The 17191-nt window shown below is 41.3% G+C and overlaps 1 protein-coding gene across 2 annotated transcripts in view; it reads right to left on the reverse strand.

Annotated features, from left to right (window-relative positions):
* The window catches only part of PHF20 (PHD finger protein 20), a 174236-nt gene that overhangs the window by 42403 nt on the left and 114642 nt on the right, over positions 1–17191 (reverse strand). For both annotated transcript variants that reach the window (XM_030309687.1, XM_030309686.1), the window contains exon 10: positions 5544–5822. In XM_030309687.1, the coding sequence (XP_030165547.1) occupies positions 5544–5822 (279 nt within the window). The remainder of the gene's footprint in view (positions 1–5543; positions 5823–17191) is intronic.

Raw genomic sequence — 17191 nt, forward strand, 5'->3', positions numbered from 1 at the left:
CAGGCAAGGCAAATAAAAGAAAAATAAACTATTGAGACTAGATCAAAATAAAAAGCTTCTGAGCAGCAAAGGAAACAATCAACAGAACTAAAAAGTAACCTATTGAATGGGAGAAAGTATTTGCAAATGACATGCAAATGACAGGGGAGGGATCCGATAAAGGGTTAGTATCCAAAATATGTAAAGAACTTCTAAACCTCAAAACTCAAAAAAACCCCAAATAATCCAATTTAAAAATGGGCATAAGTTATGAACTGTATATTTTAAATATTTCAGAATTTTAATTTTTTTTTTTTAAACGTTTTATTTTTATTTTTGGGACCGAGAGAGACAGAGCATGAACGGGGGAGGGGCAGAGAGAGAGGGAAACACAGAATCGGAAACAGGCTCCAGGCTCTGAGCCATCAGCCCAGAGCCTGACGCGGGGCTCGAACTCACGGACCGCAAGATCGTGACCTGGCTGAAGTCGGACGCTCAACCGACTGCGCCACCCAGGCGCCCCCAGAATTTTAATTTTTTAATGTTTGTTTATTTTTAACAGAGAGACACACACACAGAGTGTGAGCAGAGGAGGGGCACAGAGGGAGACACAGAATGCAAAGCAGGATCCAGGCTCTGAGCTGTTAGCATAGAGCCCAACTTGTGGCTCAAACTCACAAGCAGTGATATCATGACCTGAGCAAAAGTCAGACGCTTAACCGACTGAGCCACCCAGGCGCCCCAAAAATACTTCAGAAATTTAAAAATAAAATACTAAAATCACTGAAATATGTTTACCTATCAGACTTACAATAATTTAAAATTTGGTAATATTGATAATATTAAAAAACTGACACACATGACTAGTTGGAGAGAGATTATAAACTGAAACAAAGTTTTCAAAAGGTGATTTGGGGGGCGCCTGGGTGGCGCAGTCGGTTAAGCGTCCGACTTCAGCCAGGTCACGATCTCGCGGTCCGTGAGTTCGAGCCCCGCGTCGGGCTCTGGGCTGATGGCTCAGAGCCTGGAGCCTGTTTCCGATTCTGTGTCTCCCTCTCTCTCTGCCCCTCCCCCGTTCATGCTCTGTCTCTCTCTGTCCCAAAAATAAATAAACGCTGAAAAAAAAAAATTAAAAAAAAAAAAAAAAAGGTGATTTGGTATCATCTATCAGAAGTTTAAAAAAAAATTTTTTTTTCAACGTTTATTTATTTTTGGGACAGAGAGAGACAGAGCATGAACGGGGGAGGGGCAGAGAGAGAGGGAGACACAGAATTGGAAACAGGCTCCAGGCTCTGAGCCATCAGCCCAGAGCCTGACGTGGGGCTCGAACTCCCGGACCGCGAGATCGTGACCTGGCTGAAGTTGGACGCTTAACCGACTGCGCCACCCAGGCGCCCCTATCAGAAGTTTAGATATGCACATACCCTTTGCTGAAGCCAACCACCTCCAGGAATTTATCCCATGTGTTTATTTGTACACAAGGGTAAATTAATCTTTGGGAGGTTTACTTTATTTTAGCACTTGATAGAGTGAAAAAAAATGGCAAAATATAAACTTTTTATAGGAAGAATGTTTACAGTACAGTACACTCATACAATGAAAAATGACAACTGTCAAAATCAGTAGAACCACATATCAACACTGATATGAAATGATGCCCAAGATATCTTTAATGAAAAAAAAAAAGTGGCAGGTGATACTGTGTAAAAGATATTTTCTATGTAGACGTGTTTGGATATGCACAGAAAACATCTGAAAAGAATTTGTTAAATAAAAATAGTTACATTTGCAAAGAGGGTGGGAATGCCAAGGGGAGGGATACCTTTTCCCTTAACTCTGTTGTACTGATTTATACAGCAATCATATGTCACTTTTGTACTTGGGGATGGGTTGTAAAAATGTTACAGATTCTAAACTTAGAACCACTGAATTGGAATGTGTCTGGAAAGCAGGGCCCAATAAATCCATATTTTAACAAGTCACCAAGTGTGACTCCCAGGCAGCTGGGTTAGTTAGCCACTGCTCTAGGTGAGACGTGGGCCAGGTGGCATTTTGGGGAAGAAGATCTCAGTGACAGGTATCTTATGTCCTAGGAAATAAGCTTGCCCCCATAATTAACCATGTATTCAATGACAGAGAGATATACTCACCTGAAAGATACAGAGTGGCCACCAAAGCCAGTAGGACTGGCCAGGAATAGACATTAACATCCCTAAGGAATCAATGTTTGGCCCTAAATGAAACAAGCAATGCCCAGGCAAGAGAATGCTCTGGTCTGAGGACTGAGCCAGTCTTTTCTTCCTTGTGCCAGGAATATTCACAACCAAGATCTCAAGCAAAACAGGACTCAGGTCTCTTCTGAAATGCCCAGAACAGAGCCTGGCACTTAATAAGCACTCAATAAAGAGGTACTGAATGGACAAGTCAATCTATTTTAGTATGAAGCACTTCTAACTCCAGTGCTCTGATCCAATGCTCAATAAGCAAACTGTTCCTACACAGGAAAGGAATTTTGACAGCTGTGGGCTTCGTCTCAAATAAATAACTGGCACGTGGCCTTGAGCATCAGTCTACTGCCATTTGGTTCATACGAGCCTGCTCTGAGAGACATCTAACCACTGATGGGTACCCGAGCAACACTCTGGTGAAGTCACTAAGGTGGTGAGTGCTGCCATGCCCTGCGGCCCTCATGGGGAGTCTCCTCCTGGATGACTACTGGCCAGCTGGCCTTCCTCAGGCAGCTCCTGTTAGCTCAGTGCTCAGGCTCGCCAAGTGCACAGCTAGACTACCTACAACAGAGGGTAATAGAGCCCAATACAGAGGCTACTAGCCATATGCAGCTACTGAGCACCTGAAATGTGGCTAGTCTGAAGTGAAATGTTCAGTAAACATAAAATACACACTAAACTGTAAAGGCTAGTATAAGAAAAAGAATATAAAACAGCTCACTAGAAACTTTTATACTGGGGTGCCTCAGTCAGTTAAGCCTCTAACTCTTGATTTGGGCTCAGGTCATAATCTCATGGTTCATGAGATCGATCCCCATAGCAGACTCTGTGGTGAGACTACACAGCCTGCTTGGGATTCTCTCTCCTTCTCTCGCTGCCCCTCCCCACCTCAAATAAAGAAATTAAAAAAAAAAAAAAAAACTTCAAAAAGAAAGACATTTCTATACCAACTTAATGCTGAAATGATAGCATTTTGGATATAGTAAATTAATAAAATACATTAAGAATGATTTCATCTGTTTCCTTTGACATTTTAAAATGTGGCTATTAGGAGCGCCTGGGTGGCTCAGTCAGTTGAGCATTTGATCTTGCAGTCTGAGAGTTCGACCCCCACATTGGGCTCGTTGCTGTCAGTGTGGAGCCCATTTCAGATCCTCTGTCCCCCTGTCTCTCTGCCCCTCCCCCATGCTCTCTCTCTCAAAAATAAACATTTAAAAAAAATAAAAATTAAAAATTAAATAATAAAATAAAATGTGGCTATTAGAAAAAGTTACATGTGGTTCACATTATACTTTTAATAAATAATGCATCATATATGACTAAAAGATTCTACCTTGACCTTCACTCACTAAATCTTCAAAACATGGCTGAGGACTGATCTCTCACAGGGTCAGAGATCACCTTAGTTGACACAGCCCTGCCCCATTGTCCTGAAACCTGATTTCATACTTTCTTGGGAATACTGTCATATGTCCTAGGAGTTCCACATATCATTTAATACCTAGGTATTATATCAGCCAGCAATATATAATGATGTTACAATTTCAGGTAAAAAGAAGCTGGAGGGCTTGTAGAATTTACTGGAAATTCATTAAAAAGGCTTCTGCGGGCATGTGGCTCAGTCAGTAGAGCATGTGACTATTGATCTTGGGGTCATGAGTTTGAGCCCCACGTTGGGCATAGAGATTACTTTAAAAAGAATGGGGCGCCTGGGTGGCTCAGTCGGTTAAGCACCTGACTTCGGCTCAGGTCATGATCTTGCAGTTTGTGAGTTCGAGCCCCGCATCGGGCTCTGTGCTGACAGCTCAGAGCCTGGAGCCTGTTTTGGATTCTGTGTCTCCCTCTCTCTCTGCCCCTCCCCACCTCCTCTCTCTCTCAAAAATAAATAAAAAACATTAAAAAAAATTTTTTTTAATAAATAAAAGGTGAGGGGGGTGGTGCTGGCTGGCTCAGTCGGTTAACCGTCCGACTTCGGCTCAGGTCATGACCTCGCGGTTAGTGAGTTTGAGCCCCACATTGGGCTGTGCTGACAGCTCAGAGCCTGGAGCCTACTTTGGATTCTGTGTCTCCCTCTCTCTCTGCTCCCCCCCACCGCCCCCACTCGCACTCTCTCAAAAATAAACATTAAACAAAATTTAAAAATTTTAAAAAGTCTTCTGAAATTCCCCCAGAAATTTGTAATTTTTCAATCTCTTAAGTTTTAGAAAAAATCTCCAGGGGCACCTGGTTGGCATATGGTGGAGCATGCAACTGTCAATCTCAGGGTTGTGAGTTTGAAACCCATACTGGCTAGAGATTACTTAGATGAAAGGGAAGGAAGGAAGGAAGGAAGGAAGGAAGGAAGGAAGGAAGGAAGGAAGGGAGGGGGGGGAGGGAGAAGGGGAAGGAAGGAAGGAAGGAAGGAAGGAAGGAAGGAAGGAAGGAAGGAGGGAGGGAAAGGAAGGAAAGGAGAGAGGGAAGAGAGGAGGAAGGGAGGGAGGAAGGAGGAAGGAAGGAAAGGAAGGGAAGGAAGGGAAGGGGAGGGAAGGGAAGGGAAGGGGAGGGAGGGGAGGGGAGGGGAGGGGAGGGGAGGGGAGGGAAGGGAAGGGAAGGAAGGGAATGGAAGGGAAGGGTAAGGAAGGGAAGGGAAGGGAAGGGAAGGGAAGGGAGGAAGGAAGGAAGGAAGGAAAGGAAAGGAAGGAAAGGAGGGAGGGAAAGGAAGGAAGGAGGGAGGGAGGAAGGTGGAAGGAAGGAAAGGAAGGAAGGGAAGAAGGGAGGAAGGGAGGAAGGAAGGAAAGGCCACCAAAAAGGTTCTTTGTACCAAGACATGAAGACGAGACTTTGTGGTAATCCTTACTACCTCCATTACAATTTTTTTGTTTTGGGGTTTTTTTGTTTTGTTTTGTTTTTTGTTTTTTGTTTTTTTTGAGAAAGAGAGAGCACGCACGTGCAAGTGAGCGAGGGGCAGAGAGAGAGAGAGAGAGAGAGAGAGAGAGAGAGAGATAGAATCCCACAAGGGGCAGAGAGAGAGAGAAGAGGGCCTCACCTGAAGTGGGGCACAAGCTCACCAAATGTGGGACTCAAACTCACGAACCGTGAGATCATGACCTGAGTCCAAGTCAGGTGCTCGATGACCGAGCCCCCCAGGTGCCCCCACTACTGTAGTTCTCGTTCCTCCAGGAGGGTCACAGCCCTTTGATGTAATTCCTGAGGATCACTTGTCAGTTTTCATCTTTTAAGATTCAATTGGACCAAACCAACTTAACACCTTCTTCTGTGTCAGAAATGCAAGCAGTGTGACCTGAGCAACAGAGAGTACTCTATAATATAGATACAACATAGAACCAAAATACTTACTTGGGGAACTGGCAGAGACCCGCTTCCTGGTCAGGCTCTCCTGGCTGGCCTTGTCTGAAGCTGAAGAGCCCCTCGTTTGGACCTGCCTCTTTCCTGGGTTCTCATCTGGCTCTGGTGACTTCTCCATCCCGTGGAAATACTTCATGTGATAGTGCAACAGTTTGGCCTTGCGGAAAAATTTTAAACAATCCACAACCTTGCACCTGAACTTGTGATCTAGGTCGACAGCTGGGGCTTTACATGTCACAAAATCATCTGTTTTCTTAAAAGTATTTGTTACTGAAAAACAGAACAGAAACAAAAACAAAGATTCCTCGTGCTTATCCTACTTATGACAATACATGCATTACACACGGCAACAAAAAGTGAAAGAGCAGAAAGCATATGGAGACAGAGACATCAGGCAGCCATCACCTCCCCAGATTACTGTTTGGAAAGAAAGGATACAACTTCAGGATAAATAACACTCAACCAAGATTCATCTTCTGAATGAGAAGATCAACATGTTTTTGTTTGCTTATTAGATCGCTTCTCGGCCTTTTGGCTAAGATCAAGTGTTTGCTTATTAGGCAGCCACACAAGTTCTCAAGGTTGTAGACTGTAGGGAAAGAACAGGAAAAATCCTTAAAAAAAAAAAAAAATCAGAAACCCAACCCACCAGTACTTAATACTCTTGACTTAGAACAGATTCAAACTTACTACGATCCTAATACTTGTGTGTGTGGACAAAACTAGGGAATATTCTAGTGGGATCTTTTTATAAAACCAAAGGGATCTCACAATGATTTTTGTACAAAGAGAGTGTAACTGTTACAAAAGTTTTTGATATTTTGCTACTATGTACTTTGTTTGAACAAAGGGACTCAGTAAGAAAAAAAAAAGATAACCAAATGAGTGAAGCTGAAAGGCATGAGGAGAACTCAGGAGGACTCCATGATCAAATTTAAAGAGGCAAAAACAGTTTGAAATGCGCCCTCTGCCCCAAAAAACAAACAGAAGGCAACAATTTGCCATGTATCAATGACAAAAAATAAAGCTGTAACAAGAAATTCATGTGTGTTGGAAACAGTTTATTGAAGACTCCTTTCATAATGCCTTCACCCCAATGAGAGTAATCCCCTTAAATTCAAATTTTCCTACACTCTTGATTAGGTCACCCAAGAATATCCTAAAAAGACTTTTCTTGGGTGAATCAAATATTTCCCAAATACAATGATACAATTTCCATTAGAAGCAGATAGTATACTGAACCTTTGGTAAATATTAGGATTACATTTTCAAATACCATTCCACAATCAGAAGAAATAAAATTCTTAAACTCAATCTAAATCAAGTCAACATTTCCAAATCAGCACTAGGGTAAGATTACAAAACTGGTACGTTTGATGATCTGATGGATGCCACTATACGGGCATTTTAAACAAGTTAAAAAAAAAATACACATACACACACACATCCTAAAGCAGAATGCCTTAAAATCACTTTCTATCTATGACAAGAGATAAAAGAAAGAGGTTCAAATCAATAAGATGCAGTTAAGAAAAGAAAACTAACATGAAACCAAATGGAATACATACTTAGAAACATGGGTGTACTGAAAAAGCATGTCAGTGGAGAAATTCAAAACTCAAACCTCCAGGGGCACCTGAGTAACTCAGTTGGTTAAGCGTCTGACTCTTGATTTCAGCTCAGGTCATGATCTCAGGATGGTGAGATTGAGCCCCACATTGGGCTCCACACTAAGCAAGGAGCCTAAGATTCTCTCTCCCTCTCCTTCTGCCCCTCCCACCGCTCACACACACTCATTCTAAAAACAACAACAAAAACCACCTCAAACCTCCAATACATCCTAAAATTATTTCTTAAATTACAAGTGGTTTCTCTGGAATTTCCTCCTCTTGGGCCTATTAAGCTGAACCATATGAATTTGCCATTTTTATAGATTAATAAAATTAAATATTGGCTATTTCATATGGTTCAACCTAATAATTCCTTTTCCATTTTGACGGTCTCCAAAATCACTGCAGACAACCCCACTAACCATCATATGAATAAGGTAAGGTCCAACGTCAGAGAGCATCAACACCACCTGCCATCTGAGAACTACAGCAGTCAAGCTCAGCTATAGTAAACTCATGCATCCTTTGGCTTGTGTTTGTAAGCTGTGGTTATTGTGATAAGTTGACTTATAATGGAAAAGAACAATGCCAAAATACAAACATCTTTGAGTTTAAAAAAATATATTAAGGGTTGAAAATAATGAGAACTCCAAACGAATTCCATGAAAAATTACCATTCTCTCTATTCAAACACACTGGACCTTTGTGTACACACCACTGGACATTTGCATAAGGAAAAGACAGGACAGTGGCTAAAAGTGTGGGCTCTGCAGCTGGACAGCCTGGTTCAAATCCTGACTCCTTTACTTACTCCTCCTGCCTCTGCTTCTTCTAGTGCAGGGTGGCGAGATTAAGGGTAACTCCTTCACAGAGCTGTGAGACTTAAATGAATTACATGCAAAGATCCTAGAAAAATGTCTGGCATATACTAAGTGCTCAATAAATATTGGTCCTTACTATTATATAGTATAATTTTAGACTTATAAACAAATGGGACTTATGAACAGCTTTTCAGGAATTAACCTGCTCATAAGCAGGATAGAAGTCCACACCATTCTCAGCCTCACTGAACACTCATGCTAGCGGCAATATGGCATAATGGAATCAGCTCAACTTTAAATTCCAGCTCTTTCATTAGCTGTATAAACAAATTGTACATATTTTCGAATTGAACTATTTCGAATTTGGTTTCTCATCTATGAAAGGGAATATATACCACCTATTTCAAAGAGATGAGAGAAGGCTGTAACATATATATATATATGTGCTTGGCACAAAGCAGTTCATTTCAAATATTAAATACATCTTGGTAAACAAGCTTATGTCATTTATGGAATGAGGCTGGAGACAGCAATTATAATTACCAACCAAAGTGAAAACAGCCCTCATAAGCTCTGGCTGAGGACATATCACTCTGTAAGCACTCCCATTTTTCTGCATCCTTCTACAAATGTGAAATCCAAATGAACCACAAGATTCCTAGTCTGGCCACTCAGTAGGATTATTACCCCCACCTTTCAGAACATCTTACTTTTACAAACATAGACAAAGGGTTTTTGGTTTTGTTTTTTTAAATAGTCACATTACATGGTGTTGGAAAGTACCAGCTTAGTCCACCAAAATCCTAAACTATGTGCTGTCTGCCTTTTTTTTTTTTTTAAGTTTATTTTGAGAGAGAAAGAGTACACTAGTGGGGAAGGAGCAGAGAGAAAGAGGGAGAGCGAGAATCCCAACCAGGCTCCACTGCCAGCACAAAGCCCAACAAGGGGCTCAATCCCACGAACCAAGAAATCATGACCTGAGCCGAGACGAAGAGTCAGCCACTTAACCAACTGAGCTATCAGGCATCCCTGTTTTGTCTGCCTTTTTAAAACACTAATTGAAGTGCATTTCCATTTTCCTCAAATAGTTTTGTCAAACTACATGTTGGAAGTTACACACTTATCCTGAACAAACTCCATCAGATTATTTTAATCCAAGAATTTTGTAACTCTTGATGCTGTAATTCTATACATTTAGGTCTTTTTTTTTTTTAAAGAGAGAGAGCGAGCGAGCATGAGTGGAAGTGAGGGGCAGAGGGAGAGAGAGACAGTATCTTACTCAGGCTCCATGCTCAGAATGGAGTCCAACATGGGGCTCAATCTCACTACCCCAGGATCATGACCTGAGCAAAAGTCAGGAGTCAGATGCTCAACTGACTGAACGATCCAGGTGCCCTATATCCTAGTTTTTGCATAGGACAGGAAACACAAGCCCTCTGTATGCACAATGAAAGTTGCCAGTTCAGCCAGGATAGGTCACATGTTCTCTGTTTGGCACACCTCTCTCCCATGCAAATCAAGCCCTGCTCATCCTTCAACTGCCACCTACTTACATAAAGCTTTTGCCTTGGCCTCTCAGCAGAAAAGATTTTATCCTGCTTTCTCTGAATTCCCATAAGTACTTTATGGAAAATAAATCTTGTGGTATCTATCCCTTTCTATCTCTATTACAGGTGGTTCTGCCTTCTTTATTCTAAAATGTTGAAATGGGGGACAGGTTCCATTCTTTACTTCTCCTATGATACTTACCTTAGTGTATCACAACATTAAACAAGAGAGCTGGCCTCTCTTAAGACCATTTCCTCACCAAATGGGAAGAAAGATACTTATTTCACAAGGCCCCTACATGTTTCCCTGAAAACCCATTATTAACTACAGCAAGTTACTTGAACATTAGTTGTCATCATGGTTATCACTGACCTTATAGCTGTCTGTTTAAAACAATCAAAGTTACCGGTGGTGTGTACACAAGGATCCCAGCCAGGAAGCCATGTATCAGTGGCACAACCTGAGAAATTTTAACATCCAACTGTCCTTTATTAATCAAACACTGAAGTGTTAATGTTAATAAAAGCACAAAAGAAATAGTAAAATGATACACCCAGCAAAATATTTTACATTTTCAAAGAATTTAATATTAGAATATGCACAGTATGACTATGCTAAAGAAAACCCACAAGAGAAATACGATCAAAACAAAACATTATGCACAGAAATATTATGTACAATATTATAATATAAGTAATGGCAACCTTTTGGTTATGAGACTTCAAGTAAAAAGAACTGCTTTCTACTTTTCCATGCTTGCTAATAAGGTATAATAGCCATTACTGTCCTCACAATAGAAAGAATAACACAATGTTTTCATATTTCTGTATTATACTACTCCCCAGAACAGTGTTCCTGTAACCAAAGAAACATGGTGCTGGAAGCATGGTCAAGAACCAGGAGAGCAGCTGGCTGCCCTAAGGGCCCACTGGGCCACAATCTGCATGGATCCCACGTCTCACACAGGTGTGTAACCTGGGTCCCAAATAGGACTTTATTTGGAACATATGTCACTGATGGCACCAGCCAGCTAAGTGACATCATCCACTCTGGGAAACTAGAGCTTTTTGTCAACATTGGGAGCAGTTACCAGGAGACAAAAAGCAGAGAATATGTAAATTAAATCCTCCAGGGAGCCAGATTCAAAAGCTACCCTCTGGGGACGCCTGGGTGGCTCAGTCGGTTAAGCGTCGGACTTCAGCTCAGGTCACGATCTCGCGGTCCGTGAGTTCGAGCCCCACGTCGGGCTCTGGGCTGATGGCTCAGAGCCTGGAGCCTGCTTCCGATTCTGTGTCTCCCTCTCTCTCTGCCCCTCCCCCGTTCACGCTCTGTCTCTCTCTGTCTCAAAAATAAATAAACTTAAAAAAAAAAAAAGCTGCTGAGGATTCAACTCAGTTTAAAAAAAAAAAAAAAAAGCTACCCTCTGGGTAGTGGGTAAATCACTGGAACCAAGTTACTCCAGTTTTTTAAGGAAATGGTATGGAAATCAGTATTTCCAAGTAGTTACCAGTATTATCGTTTAAATGGTCTGTGCTCTTCCTCATGTTTAATAGATTTCTGTTTGAAGAAATCAAGGCAAAGCACAGAACTCTCCCCTGGGCTCCCAGCCTCAAAAATCTCAAGAGTCACTCTTGGCTCTTGCCTCTTGCCTCTCTCAAAATTACTTCTATACATTGCTACGCAGAGAAAAATGGTCCACAGAATTTGAATTTGCTTTTAAGAATGGTAACTCTTAAGGACTATTTCCTTTACTTTTGGGAGGAAAATAAATTACAAAATTTATCCTAATAATCCCTGCCTCCAAGTATTCACATCCAAGTGTAATCCTTTTCCCTTGAGTGTGGGCAGAACCTGTAACTTGCCTCTAATAGAATAAGCAAAGTCACTTTTGTGATTATATTATGTAATATTTAACATGTACTTTACTAGAAGATATTCTCCTTTGAAGTCCTGATGAAACAAGCTGCTATGTTGTGAGCTACTCTCCAGAGAAGACAAGTAACTTGTAACTGAGAGTGCAGCAAGAACGTGGCCTTGAATGACAGCCCACAACGACAGCCCACAACGAATTGAATGCTGCCAACAACCATGTAAGCCTGGAAGCAAATCTTTCTCCAGTAGTTTTCAGATGAGAATGCAGCCCTGGTCAACCCCTTGACCGCAGTCTTGCAGAGGACCCAGTTGGACTCCTCATCCACAGAAACTATGAGAAAATAAATGTGTTGTTTTAAACCACTATGTATGTGGTAACATGGTTACACAGTGACAGATAATCCAGAATAGGATCAGAAGCCCTCTCATTTTCTATACACTTGAGTAAAGCTTTATACTTTCTCTTTTATGATAAGCATACATTAATCTTAAACTTAAAAAAGTTTTTAAACTATGTTTTCTGAAACATGGCTTAGAAATAATATCCTGTTTAACCCTTTTTTAAACACCCCCATTGCTAGTTCCTCAATCCTCACATTTAGAAGATTATGATGGTGATATTTAGTCTTGTTGACCATACTCAATCTGGCATTCCAAGCCCATGTCAATCTAAATACCATCTTGCTTTCCAAATTCATCTCCCATTAATAATCCACCATGAGGCCTTAGTAGCTGCCCAGCCAACTGCTGGCCCCAACAACTGCTTCATGCTTTCATGGCTCATACCTCCACTCAGGCTTTGCCCTCTCCCTGCCATCCCTCGCAGGCTTGGCCAAGTACTCAATTCTATCCAAACTCAGCTCACTCCATGAGCAGGAAGGTGTCCAGATGGCCCTGGCTCTCAGGGACCACATGCCATCAACTCCTGGCACAAATGACTACCTGATGCACCCCATCTTTGGCACTTCAGATCTGTTCCCATATCCTATCCTTTATGACTTCTCCGGCCAAAGAATAAGGGCCATTTCTCATTGTCTTGTACATGTACCCTCAGCACCATGCACCAATACAGTTGGTATTTTTACTAGCAATGACACCATGTGATCCCAATAGTTTAATAATTTTTTGACATGTACTTCAAATACTATAATGGGTAAAACATTTTTCAGGTCTGTGAAGGAATAATTTTATCAGCTCTGAAGCAACAAAAGGCAATCAAAAAGAAACATGAACAGATGCAAATATTCACAGCAAGTCCAGTCAAATGCATCAAATAAAAAAATAAAAATGTCCTTAATTAGAAAAACAGTTAAATAAATTATGGGAAGTCCGCATTATGTAATTCTAATCAGCTATTTAAAAGAATGAGGCAGCTCTGTATTTACTGATACAGATAATTTCAAGATATACTAAGTGAAAACAGAAAGTTGCCTAGTCCAGGGGCACCTGGGTGGCTCAGTCGGTTAAGGGTCTGATTTGGCTCAGGTCATAATCTCATAGCTCATGAATTTGAGCCCTACATCAGGCTCTGTGCTGATAGCCTGCTTCAGATTCTGTGTGTCTCTGTCTTTCTTTGTCCCTCCCCCACTCACACTCTGTCTCTCTCAAAACTAAACATTAAAAAAAAAAAAAAAAAAAATTTATCCCTAAGGATTAAAAAAAAAAAAGTTGCCCAGTCCATACCATAGTGTATGACCCTACGTATGGTGACAAGTGGGGAAAAAAGATATTATAAAAATGCATATATAAAAATGCAGGGGGTTGCCTGGCTGGCTCAATCGGGGGGAGCATGCAACTCTTGATATCAAGGTTCTGAGTTTGAGCCCCACATGGGGTATAGAGATTACTTAAAAATAAAATATTTTAAAAAAATAAAAATAAAATCATTTTTTAAAAAGTGCTCACAGAATGAAGAAGATACAGGAACCAGTTTGAAAGGCTCCCACTGGCCAAATCTGGAACAGTGGTGGGTATTAAAATAATGACAGACACAGATTATAACCCACAGAAGAAAGTAAGAATCCATGAGTCCATGTAGATACAAATAAAAGAAGAGGGAAAAGCTCTTCATAATAAAAAAATACAACCAGTAAAATGTAGAAGAAATTATTAAAATTAGAAATCACCAGTTGGCAGCCATTACAGTAAAAATTGTTTCAGACAGGGGCACCTGGGTGGCTCAAGTCATGATCATGGTTCGTGGGTTCCAGCCCCCACGTCAGGTTCTGTGCTAACAGCTCGGAGCCTGGGGCCTGCTTCAGATTCTCTCTCTGCCCCTCCCCCACTCACACTCTGTCTCTCTCTCTCTCCAAAAATAAATAAACATTATAAAAAAAATTTTTTTTAATTTGTTTCAGACAAGAAATACCAGGATGCCTGGGTGGCTCAGTAGGTTAAGCATCTGACTTCAGGTCATGATCTCGCAGTCTGTGAGTTCAAGCTCTGCATCAGGCTTTGTGCTGACAGCTCGGAGCCTGGAGCCTGCTTCAGATTCTGTATCTCCCTCTCTCTCTGCCCCTCCCCTGCTTGTACTCTGTCTCTCTCTCTCTCTCTCTCTCTCTTTCTCTCTCAAAAATTAAAAAAAAAAAAAAAACATTAAAAAAAATTAAGAAAATAAAAAATACTAACAGATGCTAAAATAGGTGAATGTTTCATGGAGAAACAAAATATTTTTTTTTTAATTTTTTTTTTTCAACATTTATTTATTTTTGGGACAGAGAGAGACAGAGCATGAACGGGGGAGGGGCAGAGAGAGAGGGAGACACAGAATCGGAAACAGGCTCCAGGCTCTGAGCCATCAGCCCAGAGCCCGACGCGGGGCTCGAACTCACGGACCGCGAGATCGTGACCTGGCTGAAGTCGGACGCTTAACCGACTGCGCCACCCAGGCGCCCCGAGAAACAAAATATTTATATAGCCTCAAAATAACCTCTCACAAGAAACTTATTAATTATAAAGGGAAAAATAATAGCTTTACAGAACAGATAAAACCCTAGCCAAGTGATCAAAGTTAACATCACCAATAAATGGGACAAACAGGTATCATGTGCCTCTTGATAGAATGCACTTAAAAAGAACATATCACTTACATGGTATTTCTTCTAAAAGTCAATAACCTAAAGCTAATCCTGAGAATAGAGCAGAAAACACCAAATTAAGGGACATCATATCCTTTAGAAATGTCAAGTTCATGAAAGACAAAGAAAGACTGAAGAATTGGGCTCAGGTCATGATCTCACAGCTCGTTGAGTTCGAGCCCCACATCGGGCTCTGTGCGGACAGCTCAGAGCCTGGAGCCTGATTCAATTCTGTGTCTCCCTCTCTCTCTCTGCCCCTAACCCACTTGCATACTGTCTCTGTCTCTCTCAAAAATAAATAAACATTAAAAAAAAATAAGAAGAATAAAGACTGAAGAATTATTTCAGATGAAAGGGGACTAAAGAAACATGATGATGAAATCCAATGTATCATCCTGGATTGGATCCTGGTCAGAAAAAAGTTTTTCCCACTTTTGCCATAATGGACATTATTGGAACTGAGGAAGTTTGAATAAGGTCCTTATTTTGATAATCACACTGCAGTAATATAGGAGAATGTCCTTGTTTTTAGGAAATATGCACTGGAGTATTTAGGGGTAAAATTCTGCAACTTATGGCAAGACAACTCAGAAAAAAATACTTTTAAAAAATAATAAAGCAAACACAGCAAATTGCTAACTAGTGGGGAATCAGGTTGAAGACATATAGGAATTTTTTGTACTAATTTTCCAACTTTTTTTTTAAGTTTCTTTATTTATTTTGAGAGAGAGAGTTGGGGAGGGACAGAGAGAAGGAGAGAGAGAGAATCCCAAGCAGGCTCACCGCTGTCAGTGAAGAGCCTGATACGGGGCTCAACCCCACGAACAGTGAGATCATGACCTGAGCCGAAATCAAGAGCTGGACGCTTAACCAACTGAACCACCCAGGTGCCCCTCCAACTTTTTTACAAGTTGAAATAATTTGAAATTATTTCAAAGTAAAAACTTGCTAAAAATATATGCAGAGGGGCGCCTGAGTGGCTCAATCAGCTAAGCATCCAACTTCAGCTCAGGTCATAACCTCACAGTTCATCAGTTCGAGCCCCACATTGGGCTCTCTGCTGTCAGCACAAAAAGCCTGCTTTGGATCTTCCTTCTCCCTCTCTCTCTGTTCCTCCCCACTTGCTCTGTTTCTAATTCTCTTTCAAAAATAGACAAATATTGGGGCGCCTGGGTGGCGCAGTCGGTTAAGCGTCCGACTTCAGCCAGGTCACGATCTCGCGGTCCGTAAGTTCGAGCCCCGCGTCGGGCTCTGGGCTGATGGCTCAGAGCCTGGAGCCCGTTTCCGATTCTGTGTCTCCCTCTCTCTCTGCCCCTCCCCCGTTCATGCTCTGTCTCTCTCTGTCCCAAAATAAAATAAACATTGAAAAAAAAAAAAACAAAAAACAAAAATAGACAAATATATATCCACAGACGGGCACCTGGCTGGCTCAGTTGGAACTCTCGATCTTGGAGTTGTGAGTTCAAGCCCCATGTTAGAGACAGAGTTTATTTAATTAAAAAAAAATTAATATATGCAGAAAAAATCTATATACACAGGAAAACTACTCTGAGGCCACAGAATAGCTAAGTGTGGGAGGAAAACCACCCCACCAAGGCTATCCCCTAGGTGCAAACCTCTGCACTCAGTGCTCACAAAAATCACTGAGCATTTATTCCACAAGATGGCAGAGTTGCCCCAAATGCCAGAGCTGTGTCTGGAGCTGATAATGCCTCTCTGGACTAGACGTGTGCTGCCTTCCTTGGCTCCTCCTCCTGCTGTTCAAGAGCTTCCTTCACACAGATTTCCTACATTGTGACTCTGTCCCAGGCTAGAAATTCTAAGATTGGCACCAGCTCAGGACACGATCACTAAATAGTGACTAATGTGACAGCATCCTGACCTCAAGGGACCCTGTTGGATGTTTCTGACGATGATACCGCCTTCCTTCCTGCTTACTTACATAATACATTCCTGATGAATGAGTCCTCAACAAAACTCTCTCTCTCCCAGCCATCTTTCTAGATCATCCTGTACTCACCACTAAATCCATGTTCCAAAAGAAACACCAGAAACATCATTCCATTTCCAGATCAACACATCTTCCTCCCTCAAATTAAAGAATTCCAAAAGCACCATCCTGTCTGGAGTACTGTCATCACTTGTACTACACACTCTTCTTCAAACCTGGCCACCCTACTACGCCTCTTAAAGTATACACACTACTTTAACAAGTACCTTCAAGAGCTGTGGGAATCTTGTGTCACATACTATGCAACTTCTCTAAAGACAGGGACTATGTTCACTTCTCAATTTATATAGCACCCAACATCTCATCAGAGGGCTTTAGGCACTCAGTTGGAAAATGGGAGTCACAGACTGTATCACCAGCAAGTAGGAAATGTGCAACTGTGGCTAAGTCACTCCTTTTGCCAAGTATTAGGCTCTTTGCCCATTAAACAGAATTAGTAGTGAAAAATTAGAAAGAGTTTAAATATTTTTCAGGAGGAGATAGTTAAATAAATCATGGAATACCCATACAATAAAATAAATTATACGTAATTGTGAAAGGAGATAAGAACTGATGTGGAAAAATACCATAAATGAAAATGGCAAGCCATCAAATAGTATAAGAATATGATTCCATTATTGTGTTTTTTAAAACTTATCCCTATACATGTATGTTTGTATATGCACCAGAACCATGTCTGGAAGGATGGAAGGCCGGCCAT

The sequence above is a fragment of the Lynx canadensis genome, chromosome A3 (assembly GCF_007474595.2).
Source record: "Lynx canadensis isolate LIC74 chromosome A3, mLynCan4.pri.v2, whole genome shotgun sequence".
In the NCBI taxonomy this organism is placed as follows: Eukaryota; Metazoa; Chordata; class Mammalia; order Carnivora; family Felidae; genus Lynx; species Lynx canadensis.